Source organism: Neofelis nebulosa, chromosome 2, assembly GCF_028018385.1.
Source record: "Neofelis nebulosa isolate mNeoNeb1 chromosome 2, mNeoNeb1.pri, whole genome shotgun sequence".
NCBI lineage: Eukaryota > Metazoa > Chordata > Mammalia > Carnivora > Felidae > Neofelis > Neofelis nebulosa.
Window position 1 is genome coordinate 77023389 of NC_080783.1, and position 16671 is coordinate 77040059.

A 16671-nucleotide genomic window follows, 5' to 3' on the forward strand; every position below is an offset into this window, starting at 1 on the left:
GAGACCCATGTCTGACTTCTGGCTACAGTCTGTAAAGTAATAAATTTGTATTATTTATGTTGCTAAATTTGTGGTAATTTATTATAACAGTGACAAAAAACTAATACAGTTAACTAGGGTTTTTTCTCAAAGGGGCAGATCAAATATAAGCATTAATCTCTGATGCTTCCTGAAACACGGAAACAGAAGGATTTTAGGATCGCCTATGTGGCTCAGTCGGTTGAACCTCAACTCTTGATTCTAGCTCAGGTCATGATCCCAGGAGTCATGGCATCGAGCCCTGCACCAGGGTCTGTGCTGAGCAGGGAGGCTGCTTAAGACTTTCTCTTTCACTCTCTGTCTCTCTCCCTCTGCTCCTCTCCTCTGCTGGTGCTCTGTCTCTCTCTTTCTAAAAACTAAATAAAAATAAATAAAAAAGAAGGATTTCAGAGGGATTTTAAAAGCATAGCAGTGCAAAGATGTCAGGAAAAGGCACACTTTCCTCCATTAAAATCAACTTTTTAAAAATGTTCATTTATTCTTGAGAGAGAGAGAGAGAGCGAGCCAGGCGCGTAAGCAGGGGAGGGGCAGAGAGAAGGGGGAGAGAAACTCCCCAGCAGGTTCCAGGCTGTCGGTGTAGAACTCCAGGCAAGGCTGGATCCACGAACTGTGAGATCATGACCCAGGCAGAAATCAATAGTTGGACAATGGATGGAACCACCCAGGGACCCCTTGACTTCAGGTAAATATTAAACCGTATCACTGAACAGTGAAGACCATGGTTGGACTTACTCCATACATTTGCACAGAGCCTCAGTTAGACTTACTCTATATATTTGCATGGAGCCTCAGTCATCTTTGTAATTGGCCCACTAGAAAACAGACCAAAAAACACATATATTAGAAAATACTACAACAGGAATGGAGAAAGAAGAAACATTTAAAATACACTATCATTAATAATTTGAAAGACCTAAGATCCTTTATCCAGGATAAAAAGAAAAAAAAAACTAAAAAAATGTAGAGAACCAAAAAATTTTTAAAATCTTGAAAATTAAAATTATTATATAATAATTTAAAATCTTGGAAGATAAGTGAAATCAAATAAATGGACACAAATGAAAGTCATAGATGATAAGAAAATGTACAAGAGAGTAGAGAAAAAATGCAAAGAGATAACAAAGGAGGGAATATGAGACTATCAAAAAATCATCCCAAGAATTCTAGCATCCAAATAAGGAAAATGCTAGAAAGACAGAGGAAAATGGAGAGGAATAAAGATAGAAGTTAAGAAAATGTCCGTAAAATATGAATTTCCAGATCGAAAGGGCACTGCAAAATGGACTAAAATGGGCTCATGCTTAGGCAGATAATCTTGGAATTTTAGAATACTGTGGAAGACGAGAATGTTCTAAAACCTTTAATCCTTTGTCTCATGCAAGGGATTGAAAGTCAGAATGGCATGAGACATCTTAATAGCAACATTGTGAACTAGGAAAAAAAAAGCAAACATCACTGAAATTCAGAAGGAAAGTAATCTCTACATTAGGCCAAACTATCAATTATGAGGAAAATATTAATTTATTGCAAGATATCAAGATATCAAAAAGTTTACTGCCACATTTTCTTTCTCAGAAACTCCTAGAAAATGTGTTACATTAAAAAAAAAAGAGTCAACCAAGAAAGATGAAAGCATGTGTTCCATGAAACAGGGAATGTGGCAAACAGAATCCTGCTGGATGCTGATAAAGGAGATCCAAAAACAAAAGCTATACAGGAGACTTAAATAAATTTACCTAATTGAACAGGTCAGAATGCTTCAGGAGAGATTTCCTTAAGAAGGTAAAATTGTTCAAATAGCAATGTGTTTGAGGAATTAATGGGAAAGTATTTGTAACTGGAAAAGACTCTGTGGCTGAATTATATATATATGTGTATACACACACACACACACACACACACGCACAAAGAAAAAAACAAGACAATTATTAAACCTATGGGGGAATATGGTATGAAGGGTGAGAAAAATTATCCAAACACATGGGCTCAATTGTGATAGCACTAATGAAAACACTAATTAATCTAATTAAAAATATGGTACTACAATATTGGAAATTTAGCAGAGGGTGGATGTGGTGGGTAGCAGGAGTTGAAATAGAACTAGATCTTTGTCTACTAGAGTATAAAAAGCAAATTGATTAATACTCCCCAATGGAAAATCAGGAAGAAGCATTAGAAGAATGGTTAGAGATTTGCATGTAAGTAACAACAGTATCACCCAGAGAGCAGGGACTACTCTTGTTTGTAGATTTCATTTAACTAAAAACTGGCTAAAGAGCCTTTCTGATAATCCGTTTCTTCAAGTATAAAATGAAGATAATCTTTACCATGTAGAATTATTGTAAAGACTCACATAATGTGTGCAAGTCACTGTGCAAGTGATGGACACGGGGAGCTGGGAAAAGACAAGCAGGGGCTAGAGGTGCCGTTTTTAGTCAGCAATTGGGAGCTAATTGGCCTTCCCGTATTTGCCCTTTGTAGCATCCATTGATCAGACACAGCCCAAATATTCTGAAACAGCCATGATTTCAAGGCAACTTCTCAGGTAAAAAAGGCAGAATTTAGAGAAAAAAAATTCTACTTACTGAATGATGAGGAGTATATTCTTTGAACTTCACTACGCCAGAAGCTTCAGGAACGTGGTTTTTTAACTTAATTCTATGAGGTGCCAGGGAATTGGACACATTACATATCACAGAACTTGTCTGATTCAAAATTAGGAGCATGTTTTTTTAAAGAAACATTTTCAGGAAAAGTAGCTCAACACTTTTTAAAAAGGGGGATTTGATATTTAAACAAAATTAGGAAAACGATGTATTTGATTGCTTTACTTACTACGGCTTTGGAAGCACTGGCTCAGCGAAGGACAGGAGGGTCATGAAGATTCCTTACAAGAAATGCACGTCTGAAACAGTCTGCATTATTTTGTGCAAGTTCCATATTACTGAAGCATCTCACAAATAAAGAGCAAAAATAAAAGTAACCCTCAAGGAATGAGTTGTGATGGATTGAATCATTGTCTTTTAAGAGGTAAGAGGCTTATGATAAACAACCCAAGTCAAGGAATATGAGTAATTCACTGTTGGAAAGTGGAAAAAATGATGAACACACTGTAAAAATTAAACCCAATCATGTTTTGAAAGTTTAATATAGTTTTTATAAAACTGAACTTGCAGCATTGAATACATGAATTTATATTTTTGTAACCTAAATGACCTTGCACATTTAAGTAATTATTAATTGCATGCCAGAAAATGCAATTAGTTGGATTCTAACTTGAAGATGATGTACAATGTAATTTAAGCACAAATTCTGAAGTAGAGCCCACAGATGTGCTGTGCAGTCAAGCTGAACTCTCTGCATACTATGGAATTGTAGGAATTTTTCATAAATCGGACAGAGGATAGGCCACCTTCCCCATAATCTCACTCTTCCTCCAACAGAAATAATCCATTTTTGCCCCCATCCTGTCTAGACAAATGGGCTTTTTAGTACTGAGACAACTAAATACATTTCTTAGTATTTAAAGCCATATACGGATGAATTTAAAAGCACATAAGAATTTTTCAAAAATAACTAATGATAAAATATCCTTATTTTTAATTTGTATATATTTACAAAACTGTATTCACATATTGCTGAGAAGGATGAATATTTCAAATGAGGATAAGCATTATCAAAATAATTATATTTCTTTTATTCACATCATTTTGATAAATAGAATGAAATATTTTACCATGACAGGAGCTATACCATGAAAATCCCACAAAAGGGACTAATTTCCAGTTGTTAAGTAGAGTTATTCAGTTCAATGAATACATTACATTTTGTTTTCCAATAGTCACTACATTGGTGGGCTGACAATTATCCTGGCTTCAGTTGACTTTTATTCTCTTTGATTTGAGCTCTTATAACTTCCTGAAATGGAAATACCAGAGATTTATTTTTTATTCAGTCAATAAAATGCAGAACTTTTCACTGCTGAGAAAACATGTCATATACAGATTGAACAAATGTTACATGAAATCACTTGGATAATAAGTCCTCCAGGATGAAATAGAAGAAACGGAGATGATCTTTTTTGGAATGATCAGCATAAAAAAAAAAATCAGCAAAAGGAGAAGAAAAAGCAATTTTTTATTTTTATCCAAATATATCAGACTTCGTAATTTAGTTAGTTTCAACAAAAATGGAGAGTCACCATATAATGTATCATCCAAATCAGGACACTCGAAGAGTGAAAGGGAGTGCTATTATTACTTACACAGATACAACAGGTATAAACTGGAACTCTCCCTGGTAAACTGGGACCTCGGATCAACTTCGCAATAGGGGCTAAACTGCAATTACATGCAGAAATCATACCTTTCCCATACATATGTGGAAAAGATAAAGAAATAGCATCACTAAGAAAAATTAATTCTGGCAACCATGGTTTTTTTCTCATCAATTGGATTTCTGTTGAAATATATCACTCCCTCCCTAAGCCGCTCACCTCTTCTAAGATAATCAATTCTTATGACACCCATTTTCCATCTTGTTATTCTGTTTTCCTTACCTTACACTGTTGTTTTGAGTATCTGAAATCATCTTATCTGTGCTCCCTCTGTCTCCACAGCCGCCCTCCCCCCACTCTCCTACCAATAGTCAGTGTTTAAATGGGCAGCAACCTCCCCTTAGAGCCAAATGTCCAGGAGTTAAAATGGCCTAGGACATAAAAGACATGCAAAAATTTTCTTGAATGAATGTGTGAAATACATTCAGAGAGTTCATTTTTTGGTCCATGTTTTCCGTGGTACCAAAGACAAATTAGAATGACTCTCCAAATTAAATTATGGCTCTATTTAGTTTTAAGTGTTTGGACTAAATGATCTATGGAGTTTCTTCCACTGATAATGAATATCTCATGCCCCCTAGACCCCCTTCTCTCTCTGCTAGTTCATTTCCTATACCTAGAGAATGGGATCAAGGGGTAGAACAACTAGCTCTATGCACAGTGGATGAATGCTCAAAGTTGATCATTTTGCCAGTAATAGTTCCCTGGGATTTGTTTGCACCTACAGAATTTGGTTGATACAGAGGTAGCCAGAAGGTATTATTGTAGTTAATGATAAAATTGTTGATGTAATAATTTCCCAGTGAGAAAATCATCACAGGATTGCTAAAAAAAACCGGGAAATAATGGGAGCCCAAACCAGGCATTAAGGATTTAGATATTAATAAGGAGAAATAGCTAAATTCTGGACAGACTTACACTGCAATGCCCCCACCCCCCACCAAAAAAAAAAAAAAAAAAACTATAGGAAAATCTCTGACATTTTGATAAGGAGCACTTATAAATTTTCATAAAAATCTCTGCATTCCAAATCTTTATTTTGTAGGTGTTCTTCTGAGCAATAGTTTTTATTTCCACTAATGAGTAATAAATATCAGACCTTGGGGTTAGAAAAATAGTACTGTTAAAATTACTTTGGTAGGCCAGGCATCCAAGACACCAATAAAATCATTGTTTACCAAACAAACAAATAAACAAAAAAGCCCATATGGGTAAAATATCTTCAATTCATCTAATTAAAAATTCTCTCAGGTATATACATAACATTCTCCCTGAACCCAGTGACAGGCATGGGGTGGGATAGGTTCCCCAGGTGAGGAAAAAAGGTCTGTCCTGATACAATAAATGCCACAAACAAGAGAACAGCATTAAAAAAGAGACTCATTTAGACATACATATTTTAAGCATAGATATTTATCATCTGTTTCATTGTATTGTCGTATCTCTTCAAGAATAAATTATTGGTTTTTAAAATGACAGAACTTCCAGAAAAGGAGTGAAAATGTTACCAATTGCCTCAGTTTGAAACAGGGACCATTAATTATGTAATTTCAAGCAGATTCTGATATATTCAGTATAAGTTGGCTACTGATGATTACAATGATTCAGCATTTGTTCAGAGCTCATATTTGTGTTAGATCATATACAAAACAGATTTCCAGACTTGAAGTAGTCCAGAAAAGGACCGATTCTCAAATTAACCAATTTTCCCCTAGTGCTAGCAACTTTTAAAAATCCTAAGAAATTTTTAGCATATTGATGGTATGCTCTAAAATTTATAAGTTAAATATAATGGTTATATTTATGCAGGGCCATAAATAGCATAGACTTGTGTGACTCCCTCATATAAAGTACAATTGATAACCTCCCAGGACCTTAAACAGCAGAAAACATTAAATCAGATTTTAAAATGACAAATAATTTAAGGCTAAAATATTTGGTATTAATAATTAATGCCAGAAGCCTTCCTAGCCTAATAAAGTAAACATGCACAAGAACTACAACTTTGAACAAAACATCACAATTTTATCAGATATATATGTACGTATGTATGTGTGTGTGTGTGTGTGTGTATAGGTATATATACACACACACACACACACACGTGTATATATATAGATATATATATATACACACACACATATATATAGTTTTATCGCCCTGAAAGCTATCCACTCATGTTTGGTTTAATACATATGTTAGAAATGTCGTGAAGAGTACCACCTCTTTAAATATATATATATATATTTTTCCAGAATATACAATATAAATATACCATATATAAATCATGCCATAAAACTAAATGCAAAATTTGCACATTATTGCATGCTTGATGTGATAATACATGCCCGTTAATAAGAACTTTCTTATGGTGTCCTCCCTTTACACAACCTTTGCTTTCTGCACAGTGGCAATACTTGGGAAGAAAGGGTTCTCAAATATGCATATATGACTGGGGAAAAATGTACCTTTCAGATTCCTTCGAGGATTACCTCATCAGCCAAATATTGGACTATTACTAAATCAAACAATAAATAATGCCTACAGGGGTGTTTTGTTATGTGAATCTATCAGAGTTCATTTTTCTTAATTTGGCTGGGAGATTCCCTTCCATCCTGGCTGCTCCTCCCGCCATTTTTTGAAGCTTTGGTGGCAAATCAGCCACTGACTGGCTCATGGGATCAGACAACATCTTGGTGGTTTTAGATACCAGTTTTTCTTCTGAGTTGCCAGGGACTGAACTTATTCGTTGAAGTTTCATGGGCAAATCTCCCAAGCTGTAGGCTTTTTCTGAAGTTGTAGAACTCATCCTCAAGAGTTTTTTGGGAAAGTCTTCTCTTCCAGTAATTTTCTGCAGCTTAGACGGAAGCTTTGTAGTCATGTCGTCGAGTCCATCTAAGCATTCCACAGAATTGTGTCTTTCTTTGCTGTTAGTAATGGCTGGTGCTATCAAAGGGGACGACATAAGCAGCATTTCCTCCTGTTCTTTCACGCTATAAGGTGGCGTGGGGACTTCAAATGTTGCGTGAAACTGGGAGTAATCAACTTTAAAGAACCCTTCTTCTAAGGAAATCACGGGAAAAAAACGATGGCCCCAAAGAACTTCATCTTCAGTGTAAGATGTTCGAGCTTGACAAGTCATCCCTATGGGGCACAAAGAAAACCTGTGATAAGTTCTGCACAGTGCGTGGACATGCAACGCCAGTTTGACCGAAGGGATTCATTTTGCTTTCCTGTTTACGTTTGAACTCTTATCTAAATAAACTGACTAATGGAACACGTGAGAAGTTTCAATACATTAATAGCTTTGATACATACGCTTTCTTCCAATGAAAACCACAGGGCACTTTTACTGTACATGTTTGAGAGGCAACATATCAAGGCACAATTCATTGCTTTTTATGCATGAACCAAAAGTAATAATGGCATCAATATGTGAACATACATATTGATAGAAGGGGAGAAACCACAAAATCATTTCTATCGCTCAAGAAGCCATGTGATATATGAAACAAACCCAACTTTGCATCCAAACTTTACCACTGTGTAAACTTATTAAGATACTTCACGGAGTATCACTTCCCTCTTCTGTAAAGGACGAAATCCCTGCATCACAGTACTGTTGTGAGGACGGTAAATAAAGCAACATGTACAAAAATGTAAAAGGTGTCATATAATGTCTTAATAAATGAGAGCAAAGAGAACTATCCCAAGTATTTGCCAAGTTAATAAAAGTTGAAAATATTTTTATCTTGGGTAATAAAAAGTCATCATGGTGGTCCTATTCTTCTGGACCTTTCAGGCCAGCATAAACTTTTGCTCAGGTCTTAGAAATCCACATGCTAACATCAGTAATCTGTGTCAATGTGATGTTTCAAATTTTATCCCTGCTATAGGAATCTCTAAAACCAGATGCAGGATATCAGGTATAAAATGTTGCTACTTACATATTATGTTAACTTGGATGTCATTGACATCATGCCACTCTTATTTACTCAACTGTGTTGTCTTCGTAAATCAGATATTTAGAGCGGGTTACTACTAAATCAGTCAACCTCAGATATTCATTGGAAGTGTGAAGACTGAGAAGTCCATGAATACATTTAAAACATGTTATCAAACTTCAGTCTTATTTCAGTCAGAAGACAGAACTTTTTGTAACTTGCAAAATTCACTACCTTCTTTCACCTTTACTATCAGACTTCTATTTGAGGCTAGTAAAGTGTAAAATTAAAAAAATGCATTTCCGTAATAATTAAGAATAATTTAAACAAATAACGACAGCCTTTCTGCTTACATTTTTCTTCTCTCTCTGTCACTTTATAAATAATTTCTATTGGGGTTAAGCCTGGAGTAATTTGGATAAAGGGATATTCTGTCTTTTCTCTTGATTAGCGATCATACATACAATACTGAGAAAAAGGATAAGTACATAATTGAAAAGCCATATTGAAGATAATTTCTTCCTGGAATCTTTACAAAATCTTGCCTTATAACTATGGTCAGCTATGTATGACCAAAGAAGCAGCTGTTACACTTATATACCATCCTTTTCCAGATGCTTCTTAAAGAAACAAATGCAGAAAATAAATACCTATCATATCTCAGGCACTGTGTTAGGTGCACTCTGTTTATTATTTCTAATCTTTAAGATCATCCTAATAAGAAATATTCTTGGGGCACTGGGGTGGCTCAGTTGGTTAAGCATCTGACTTCGGCTCAGGTCATGATCTCATGGTTCATGAGTTCAAGCCCTGCATCAGGCTCACTGCTGTCAGCACAAAGCCCGCTCTAGATCCTCTGTCCCCGCCCCCCCCCCCCACAACCTCTGCTCCTCTCCTGCTCAGGCCATGCTCTCTCTCTCTCTCTCCCCAAAATAAACATTTTTTTAAAAAAGAAAATATTCTTATGTCCATTTTAAAGATAAGAAATATAGCACTCAGAAATAGATCTTGACCTTCCTTGGGCACAGATCTAGGAAGCTATAGAGAAAGCACAGTATTATTCTAATTTCTGGGGGGGTTGATATTGTTCTTTTTACTCTGCCATCGTGTCACTAATATTTTATTTAGGAAACCGATTCTAAACAATCTATCAAATTAACTGTCATGGTGAAAATCAAACTGGCCAAATACCAGTCTTCATAATCAACATTTTATCAGGAATAGCCCTCAGAAACATTTATACATGGAGATAACAAAATTAGTTTAAAGAGTAATTTGTAAGTACTATAGACATACACACAGTAGCATTCTGTATCTTCAATTTCTAGCCTGTATTTCATGAAAAAAACTTACAGATGATCATTCAGAAAAGATTAAAAAATGTATTTCCTGATATATTTACTTGACTTTATTTTGAATAGTTTAAAGATCATGAAAAATTATAATACACAACAACTATCCATGTTCCTATCCATTAAGATATGAAAAATAAAATAAATAAGTACCCTGTATTTGTTTTAAAAAAGTACCTTTAAGTTTCTCTCCCAAAGCAGTCACTCTCATAATTTATGTATCTTTCCAGCCCAGGATATTAAAATAAATTTAAGAAAAAAAATCAGAGGGCTCTTGGTGGCTCAGTCAGTTGAGCATCTGACTCTTGGTTTTGGCTCAGATCATGATCCCAGGGTCATGGGATTGAGTCCCATGTCAGGATCCATGCTGAGTGTGGAGCTTAAGATTCTCTCTCACCCTCTGCCCCTTTTCCCTGCTCATGTGCTCTCTCTCTCTCAAAAGAAAATAAAAGAAAAAAATCATAAATATATATTTACTGTTAAGTGACAGTACTTCCTTCACAGCCCCATTTTAACTTTTAAAAATTATGCCACTGAAAATTGATGGTGGGTAGAATTATCTGAAGTAAGGGCATATAGTAAATATAACTCAGTGTAACATAGGTTTGTAGGTTTGTCCTCTGGTCATTACAAATGGATGTATATATTAAGAGTTGAAGTAAATTCAGACATAAACTTTGTTCAGTTACTTGTAACAACAAAAGAGTAAACACTGAAACAAAATCCAGTTACTATCACCATCTTAGTTCATTCCATTTTAGTGACATTTTTTACATTGGGAAAGGAAAGGAAATGAAACAAAAAATCAACATTCTGTCCCATTATTTATCTTTATAATATACCACATTGCTGATCTGCAATGCTTACTTATCCTGAGCTGTTTCCTGGGTAGTTATCAGCAGTCAATGAAAAAAAGTAAAAAAAAAAATTAAATGGTGGGGAAACATGGAAGAAATAAAATCTTATGGAATTTTCACTTTGGGGAAACAGGATATTGAATACTAATAAGGTGCTGAAGGTACAGTGACATCTACAATGTAAACAGGTATTTCAAGCATCTGTTCACATAAAGATACCTGTAAGCATTGTTACTCAAATGCCAGTGGAGGATTTTGACAGAAAAGTAGGGTGGGGAGATTTATTTCTACTATGTGAAATTAAACTAATTTCTTTTCAGAGTGAACTCATTGTTGTTGGATATGAATTATGAATTTGGCTGTCAATTCAATGTTACTTGGATATCATTTACCTCATGCCACTAAGTAGCATGTGAAAAATACCTGAAACTCTCTGAGATTCAGTTCTCCCTTCTACAAAGCAGAGAAGAAGCATCATCTCATAAAGCTATTGAGAGCTTTGGACAAGTGCACAGAACAGCGCTTGCTATTTAAGGCAAAGCTTAATAATGACTGCTGGGTTTACTGCTCTATAGTAATAATCATTTCCATTTCCCGTTCTTCCTGAAAATTAGTGTTAATGCATTAACGTAAGTGGGGAATTTTGACATATCACTAATTTGCCCCACATCAGCAGTATGGGAAATTAAATTTACAGATAGCTAGATATCAGATAGCAATTCTCTTTTTGGAAAAATGATCCATTAAACATTCAAAATGTTCTAAAATCTAGAAAAAGATACACTGCTCATATTTCCAAATATTAGAGTTTCTTAGTTTCCATCCGTGTATCTCCAATAGCTTAGGAGACTGAGTGTAGAAGCTTGGGGTGGATTATTAAAAAGGCCTGCAGCAAGGTGACTAAAACCATGACAATACTTTGGTAATTATACCAACGACATTTGCATTTGACTCATGTTTGTTCCTCTGCTCCTTCTTTTACAGTTTCATTAGATGTAGGTACACAGATGCATACATTTCCAATTCAACAGCATTACATTGTTTAAATTTTTTTTTCTTTTTTAGTTTTTTATTTAAATTCTAGTTAGTTAACATAGAGTATAATATTGGATTCAGTAGAATTTTGTGATTCATCGCTTACATACAACACCCAGTGCTCAACGCAGATGCCCTCCTTAATGTCTATCACCCATTTAACCTATCCCCACCCATGTCCCCTCCAGTAACTCTCGGTTTTTTCTCTACAGTGAAGAGTCTGTTTTTGGGTTTGCCTGTCTCTTTTTCTCATGTTTACTGGTTTCGTTTCTTAAATTTCAGATATGATTGAAATCATATGGTGTCTTTCTCCAGCTGATTTATTTCGCTTAGCACAATATACTCGGGTTCCATCCACATCATTGCAAATGGAACGATTTCATTCTTTTTGATGGCTGAGTAATATCCCATTGTATATATATATATATATAGCACATCTTCTTTATCCATCCCTCAATTGATAAACATTTGGGCTCTTTCCATAATTTGGCTATTGTTGATAGTGCTGCTATAAACATCAAGGTGCATGTATCTCTTTCAATCAGTATTTTTGTATCTAACATCAGTTTTTTAATCTGGTTTAAACTTACAATATTAATATCCAGTCAACATATGAATAATGATATTAAAGTATTAGAAGGTGGAAAACAGAAAAATGTCTATGATGGTCAATCTGCAGTTTAGACAATGTTCTAAGGTAACGCAACTGACAGACTTCTTTTTACACGTTAACCCAAAATGGTGTTGAAAAAGCAAAACACAGATTTCAGCTGAAAAGATTTAAAGTAAAGATAATATGTTTCCTAAGAACATGTGTGTATCATAGTATTCTTCCTTGTAGAATACTTTATCTTATGTTTCTTACTCTAGGTCATTTTTTTAAGTCATTTAAAAATAACCCATGCTTAGATTCATAATTGGAAATGCTGTTTGAATCAAAATAAATGCAGGTGAATGGCATTATTCACAGGGTACTATATGATTGCAACTCTTAACTGGCATTGCGACAGTTTGCGTATTTTAACCAGATTCCAAGCTTGAACAAATGTGATGAAAATCAACACGAGCTCATCTCTGTGGAAACTGGTAAAGCAACAGATGCTGCTACTGGAAATAGCTGGGACTTTTGATCCTTAGATGAAAAACATTTTGTGAAAAGGGGATTTATTTCCTGCACTAATTCTTAGATGAAAAAGCTATAGATTGCTTTTTAATTTATTCCAGCACTGTGTTGATCTAAAATGATTGAGGCGATGCAGTCTAACCTTTTTACTTTTGACTTGTCCCCTTCCTGATTCTACCTTTAAGTTCCTCTTTAAGTGAATTGAACACTTATTCAAATAACAAGTCTGAGAGCTTTTTAAAGTGAAAATTGGCAAGGGAGTTGCTATTTGATAAGTCCTTAATTAAACTTTCAGAATACCTCTAACTCAGCGATTCTTTGTTGTTTCTGCTGTTTAGAAATGGTCCCCTACATAAGGTGTGTGTGAGATGGTTAAACACAATATAACCAGGCCAAGGGGAATGTCTGGATGTTGTGACACAGAAAATGTCAAATAATCAATAACTTGTGCACAGCAGAGGCTTTATCTAAACCTTAATATGGAATCTGCTGAGAGACAGAGAGAGAGAGAGAGAATTCTAATAGTGGCTATCTTTTATGTGTGCACTATACAAAAGGGAAAATTGGAGAAAAATCTCCTTTAATTAAGCTATGTAATAATAATAGGTAATAATAGTAAGATTGCTATAAGAACTTATGTGTGCCAACCATCTCTCTAAGCACATTGTACATGCAATCTTGACTCTTCTCAGCTCTGATGATGTACTTGAATCCCTGATCCATTACTAATTAATGTGCGAACTTGAAAACAACCATTAAATCTCTTTACTCCTCAGTCTCCTCATCTGTAAATTAAGGCCCGCTCTCTTGATTTTACATAGGATAAACTGAGAGGATTAAATGAAATTATGTAATGTATATATAAGTTGCATGTACAATAAATATTGCTCATTTTCTTCTAGAAGAGTCCCTAAATACAGGACATCTGACTACTCTACAAGTCTCATTTATATACATACATCCACAACTGAAAATTTTAGCCAAATAATATATTGTTTTTATTCATTAAATTTGTCATTTTTGGTTTTTTCCCCCCAAATTGGCAGTGGTTTTTACAACTTAGCATGTATAGCATGTGCTGTATCACATGTAATTTCCTAGACTGCCCTATATTATTGCTTTGAATATTACTGAATAGTCTGTAGCTGTTGCTTCCCTTAAGTACTCCCCAAATTTCACCCATCCTCCAAGATACAATAACTATAAGGCATACTTGTCATTCTCTGCCTGTTCTCTGTTGTGTTGTACTGAGCTGAACCCAAGTTTACACTCTAAACTTTCTGAGGCAGTATATGATGTTAGGGTTTTGTTATTTATTTATTTTTTTTTATCTTGTTTATAAAACAAAGACACTCTGTCCACCACTGTTCAATAACACTAAGGTTATGGCATCAGGCTCCTCTGGGATATAGGTTGCAAAGCTATTAAGAATATATAAATTGCTTCCAGAAACTGCAGTTTTCAAATAGATGGAATCCCTTTAAAGCTCAACATATTCTGCTCAGACACTTTAGAGAAGAGTAGAAGTTCCTGGCATGCATTCAACCTAATATTATCCTCTATTATTTACAAGCACTTGGCCTTACAATGTGTTCTCAGACATCACTTTGCTATTATCGCTTGAGCTAGGTCAAAAAAATCTTAAGAAGATTAAAAGACAAAAACAAGAAGAAAAACCCAAGCACATTTGTTAGAAAATAAAGTGTCAATAAGAAATTTAGTAGTTTTGAATTTAATAGTTTAGGTTTCTTACTTTCCAGAAGAACAAAAGAAAGGAAGATAGATTTTTAACCAACAACAAAGATGGGTAGATTTGCAAACAGGAATGCAAGTGCAGGTGTAAAGGGTCAATGACACATAGAAACTATGACAGATAATTCATGGTCATACTGTTAAAAACATATTTAAGAGGATTGGGGTAATATTAATAGCCAAAGAACACGGGCTTTGAATTTGAGGTTGCTGTGTTTTAACCACACAGTATTAGTAAGATCTTAGGCATATTATTGAAATTATCTAAACCTTAATTGCTATAAAATATGGATAGTTATAAGGGATAAAAATATATAATTTATTAGGTTATTATAATTGAAAATGATATAATCAATTTAATGGGTCTCCCATATTACCTGGTAATAATCATTAGCTATTATCAATCATCATTATTATTGGGGTTTTAATTAGTTAAAACGTCACTTTAGATATATTTCAATTCTTTAGTGATCACCCATTTCTCAGAATCAACTCAAAGCAAATGAAATAATTTTTGCCTTGTTAGTTTCTATTAATTTGTTGTAGACCATGTTGTCTATACTTATCTGCAATAAGAAGAAAGGCCTATTAGTACACACAATATAAATGGAGTCAAGTCTGTGTCTGTCAATGTGGTCTACTCTGCACAAATATGCCTAACTTTATGGTAGCAAATACTTCCCTTGTAGAAATACAAGTAACTTCTCTGCTGTGTTGACAGGGGACTACCTTCTGCTTTCCACTATCACTTCACACAGAAGCATTACAGAATTTGACCAGTACGCTTTCAACTGATTATCATTCCCTTAACCTAAGAGAGGAAATGTTCCGTTCTTACAGCATCTCTTTCTCTTTATGGTACCTATTAAAACATGTTTCTTTGCCCTGACAATTATAGGATCAGAACCAAACCTATCCATTCTATAGTTTTCTCTTGTTAAAATATGATTTTAGCTTCTAAAACACCTTCAAGACCTAAATAAAATGGAACCAAATTATTGTTGGAAAATACTCCATAAGACTGACATCAGAAAAGATGTTTTTCAAAGGGAAAATGTAATATTTTCTTGCTTAAACAGAACATTTTTCAGATAATGCTGGAATTTGATTATTTTGAAGAACATTATCTCTAATCATAGGCAAGAAAACTTTTTAAAATATTGTCTGAAGCAACAAACAGATCAGCTTTTTAAAAATGTTGCACATGAATTACAACAATTAAATGTTTAGATTATTTCCTGTTTTTAAAAGATATTCCTAGAATTTTGCTTTAAAATGGCATTCATAACCACTTTATATGGTGTTATGGGCTGAATGTTTGTGTCATCTTAAAATATAGGCTGAAATTCTCACCTTTAATGTGATAGTATTAGGAGGCAAGGCCTAGTAGCTTTTAAATTATGTGATATGTAAACAAAATAAATAAATACAATTTAAAGAAAAATAAAGAATAAACCCCAAACTTACCAGCATGTCTTCCTAGCTCCTTCAAAATCTAGCCCTCAATGTCCATTTTAGTTTTAACTCTTTAAAAACTCTCAAAAATAACTACAACACATAGTAGACAATATATGCTGGATCCCAAGTTTTCTGAGTATTATAATTCTCTTCACCATACTATTCTTTTTCTCATAGGACAGATAACAATACTGAGGTATCGGGAGGGGAAGTAGCTTGTCCAATGTCACATGACAGGATATGGTTGTAGTGGAGATATAATGTCAAGCCCTCCAATTCCACAGTCAGCCTTTTTAACCTCTATGCTATTCTGATCCAATTTTTTTGAATGGATGACTTTCTCATTAATAATTACTGTTTTCCACGCATATTACTTGGTCCATGGCTGTTTCAACTGCTTGAAATATCCTCTTTCATCTCTCTACCTCTTCACATAATTCCTCATATTCAAGGCTTGAATTAAATGTCACTAAATGTATGAAATCTTTCCTAATTTTTCTCTTCTAATGTATTGTCTTTGAAATATACACACAAGCACACGTGCACAGGCACATACACCTACGTTTCTCAACCACCAGGTACTATAAATATCTCAATGACATACATAATCAACTTCAACCAGTAATAATACTTAACATTTATTAATTGATCAAACATTTCCTTTCTGCCAGGTACTCTTCAAGATGCTGAATTACAAGGTGTTATGGCAATGGAATGAAGGATAAACTCACTCAACCTCTATGTTTAAACCTAGTCTTTAAAAATGAGTAGTAGT

The 16671-nt window shown here is 34.5% G+C and overlaps 1 protein-coding gene across 3 annotated transcripts in view; it reads right to left on the reverse strand.

Annotated features, from left to right (window-relative positions):
* Positions 1-3712: 3712 nt before the first annotated feature.
* The window catches only part of KCNJ3 (potassium inwardly rectifying channel subfamily J member 3), a 154899-nt gene continuing 141940 nt past the window's right edge, over positions 3713-16671 (reverse strand). Inside the window, exon 3 of one of the 3 annotated variants that reach the window (XM_058715233.1) lies at positions 3713-7519. In XM_058715233.1, coding sequence (XP_058571216.1) covers positions 6933-7519 — 587 coding nt within the window. In that variant the 3' untranslated portion in view covers positions 3713-6932. The remainder of the gene's footprint in view (positions 7520-16671) is intronic. The other 2 variants (XM_058715234.1, XR_009257524.1) reach the window with 2 other exon arrangements.